The sequence below is a fragment of the Nematolebias whitei genome, chromosome 22 (assembly GCF_014905685.2).
Source record: "Nematolebias whitei isolate Nwh7 chromosome 22, NemWhi1, whole genome shotgun sequence".
NCBI lineage: Eukaryota > Metazoa > Chordata > Actinopteri > Cyprinodontiformes > Rivulidae > Nematolebias > Nematolebias whitei.
In genome coordinates this window covers 1,945,460-1,948,333 of record NC_056519.1, presented here as the reverse complement: position 1 = coordinate 1,948,333, position 2,874 = coordinate 1,945,460, and the positions used below count along the sequence as shown (strand labels likewise).

Here is a 2,874-nt window from a genome sequence, read left to right as displayed (position 1 = left end):
AGTACTAGTACTCACAACACCTGAACTGATACTGTCGGTATCGGTGTTCCAAGTACTAGTACTCACAACACCTGAACTGATACTGTCGGTATCGATGCATCTTTAGTGTCTGTTCTTTTACCAGAACGTTTTGTCTGTATGTTTTTTTATTTTTAAGATTTGTTTAGTGAACATATATCCACATTTATTAAAAGTACTTCTGTTTGAACTTCCTACTTTTTGTGCTAAAACTTAGTAAAATAAAACTACCATTCCTTAAACTTAACGTTTTTATTAGTAGGATGGACATAAGAAGAATTTATGAAGTGCACCTGTCGACCTTTGATCAGAACTGAAGAAGCTTTAGACGACAGCTAAATGTTTTTTATTTATCTCTTGGTTCTCAGAGTTTCTGATGGGGATGACTCTCAGCTACTACCACACTGAATGTCTGTATCTGTGAATGTGGCCGAGTTCAAGCCTTTTTGTGTTGGCTAAGACGGATTAGCTGTGGCGGCCATCTTCAATTGATTGGCTCCAGTTTTTCAGATTTTTGTCTTGAAACACATCCAGTGATTGATGAGATGTTTTGCTAACACACATACAGACAGTGGCTGTTATGTGATGGCATCCTGGCGGTGGGTGATAACTCCATAACGTTTTATGAAACTGATGTTCATCCAGAGGTTTAAGTTCAGTCCTGCACGTTCCATGAAAATCAGCAGAATCAAAGGATTCGACCCGACATCTTTGTGAGCAGCTCCTCCACGGCAGGACTCAACCATGAAGGCTGTCATGAAACATCTGGAAGTGTCTGTCTCTGCAGAAGTGTGTCCTGTACTGGCCGGAGAAGAGGGGCATCTACGGTGACGTGGAGGTGTTGGTGGACGGCGTCAGAGAGGGGGAACACTTCACGACCCGCAGCCTCACGCTGAAGGTACGAGCCACGTCCTCAGGCAGAGCAGTCTGCGAGCTTCACAGCTAAACGTCTGCTTTGTGTCCGAGCAGTGTGGGAATCAAACCCGCACGCTGCAGCACTACTGGTACACATCGTGGCCCGACCACAAAACCCCCGACTCCGCGCTGCCGCTGCTGCAGCTCATGGCCGACGTCGAGGCGGACAGGCGGGCTGCCGACCATGTGGGACCGGTTATAGTCCACTGCAGGTACCGACTGAGGAGCTCCTCCTCCTGACATGTCTGAAAGGACTCCATTACCCATGATCCTTTGCTCTGCAGCGCTGGGATCGGCCGGACAGGCTGCTTCATCGCCGTGACGATAGGCTGTCGGCAGCTGCAGGTAGAGGGGGTGGTGGACGTCCTGAGCATCACCTGCCAGCTCCGGACCGACAGGTACAACGCTGAAAACTTTTCACTAATGAAGAGTCAGAAGCTCATGAGCCTAAAAAACATTTAGACTCTTTGTTTCTTAGATCTTCTTTAAACCTTTAATCTGTTGTTGGTGTTGGTGTTTTTATACGGCACTTCTTAGTTTTGTGTTTTTGTTTGTGGTTGCATCATGTTTTTATGGCTTTTGTCTTCTTTATGTTTAATTGTTTGTGTTGTGACCTAAATGTTGTTTATTGCCTTAAACAAGTTGTTTTTACACAACACCCAGTTTCAGCTGTGGTTTGTTTTTGTGAACAGGTTTAATTCTTTCAGATCATTTTGTGTCTTTTTGTCGTGTTCAGGCTCTGAGTGCATGTTTTTGTTTGTTTACTTTTAACTTTGTTTACTCACAAACATTTAGCTTCTGTCAGAATCTTTGGGTTTTTTCTCGCCCTCGGTTCTGGTAAACCAACGTCTGGGGGAGAAACTTCACCTTGAAAGTCTTTTGTGGTTCTTTTAGTCCAGACTGAAGAACATTTAAATCTGCTCGTTTCTCTTTAGGAACAAAAGAAGCATCTAAAACTCACAGAGAACTAGTTTTTAATTTGTTCAATAGAAACGCGAACGGTTCAAAGTTGTGGTTAATCCGGGACACGGTCAGTTTCTGATGGTTTTACAACGTCGTCGTTTCTTCCTCTGTAACCAGCGTTGTGTACGGTTCTTCTTGTGCAGAGGTGGAATGATCCAGACAGGTGAGCAGTACGAGTTCGTCCATCACGCCTTGAACCTGTTCGAGGCCCGCCCCCAGCAGAAACCGGCCAATGAGCATTCACCGCTCCAGGAAGTAGGAAGTTAACCTCAGCAGGTATGAGCTCAGCTTTGGGAGTTCGTTTGGACCTGGAGATTCTGGACCAGGTCTTTGAGTCTGATGGACAACAAATCAGCTGACTGAAGTGGGCGGAGCCTGTTGAAGGGTGGGGACAGGTAAATGTCTGAAAGTGGAATGTTCTCCTTCACATTTTGGATGAAGCTCCACGGACTGCTTCTGGTACGTGTTTTTATGAACCCTGGACTCGTGTCAACACTTTGACTCGAACTGAAGCGACTTTGTTCAGAAACCGTCTTCACGGGATTTAACCGTTTCTGTAACGTGGCGTTCTTTTCAGACGGCTGTTTAAAGATGACTGTTAGCTAGTTCCACCTCTGGGTTAGCTGCTGTTAATCCCGTTGGACTCTGCGGCACTAAACTCCTAAATGTACTTAACTTACCAACGCTTCAAACGAGAAAACAGAATCACATTCTTTAAAGAAATAAATTATAAAACACAACTTAAATTTCTCACGTGTGACTCGACCCGCTTTGAAAACTCACGATGCGATACGCAGCCAACAATATTATCACGATACTGTGAAGTTGTAACAAGTGATGAATGTCCCAACACTGCTAATGTCACAGTTCAGGGATTTTTATGATTCGTAACGTGAAAGAATAAAAATGACAGAATAGTTTTATAACAAACTGCCAGCGATACGATATTATCACGATACATTGCTCTTGTATTGCCTG

The 2,874-nt window shown here is 44.4% G+C and overlaps 1 protein-coding gene across 1 annotated transcript in view; it reads left to right on the top strand.

Annotated features, from left to right (window-relative positions):
* Window positions 1-2,234, top strand: part of ptprr (protein tyrosine phosphatase receptor type R) — a 38,188-nt gene extending 35,954 nt beyond the window's left edge. Inside the window, exons 13-16 of the mRNA XM_037695740.1 lie at window positions 806-916; window positions 988-1,145; window positions 1,218-1,331; window positions 2,040-2,234. Of these exons, the coding sequence (XP_037551668.1) occupies window positions 806-916; window positions 988-1,145; window positions 1,218-1,331; window positions 2,040-2,163 (507 nt within the window). The 3' untranslated portion in view covers window positions 2,164-2,234. The remainder of the gene's footprint in view (window positions 1-805; window positions 917-987; window positions 1,146-1,217; window positions 1,332-2,039) is intronic.
* Window positions 2,235-2,874: the final 640 nt, after the last annotated feature.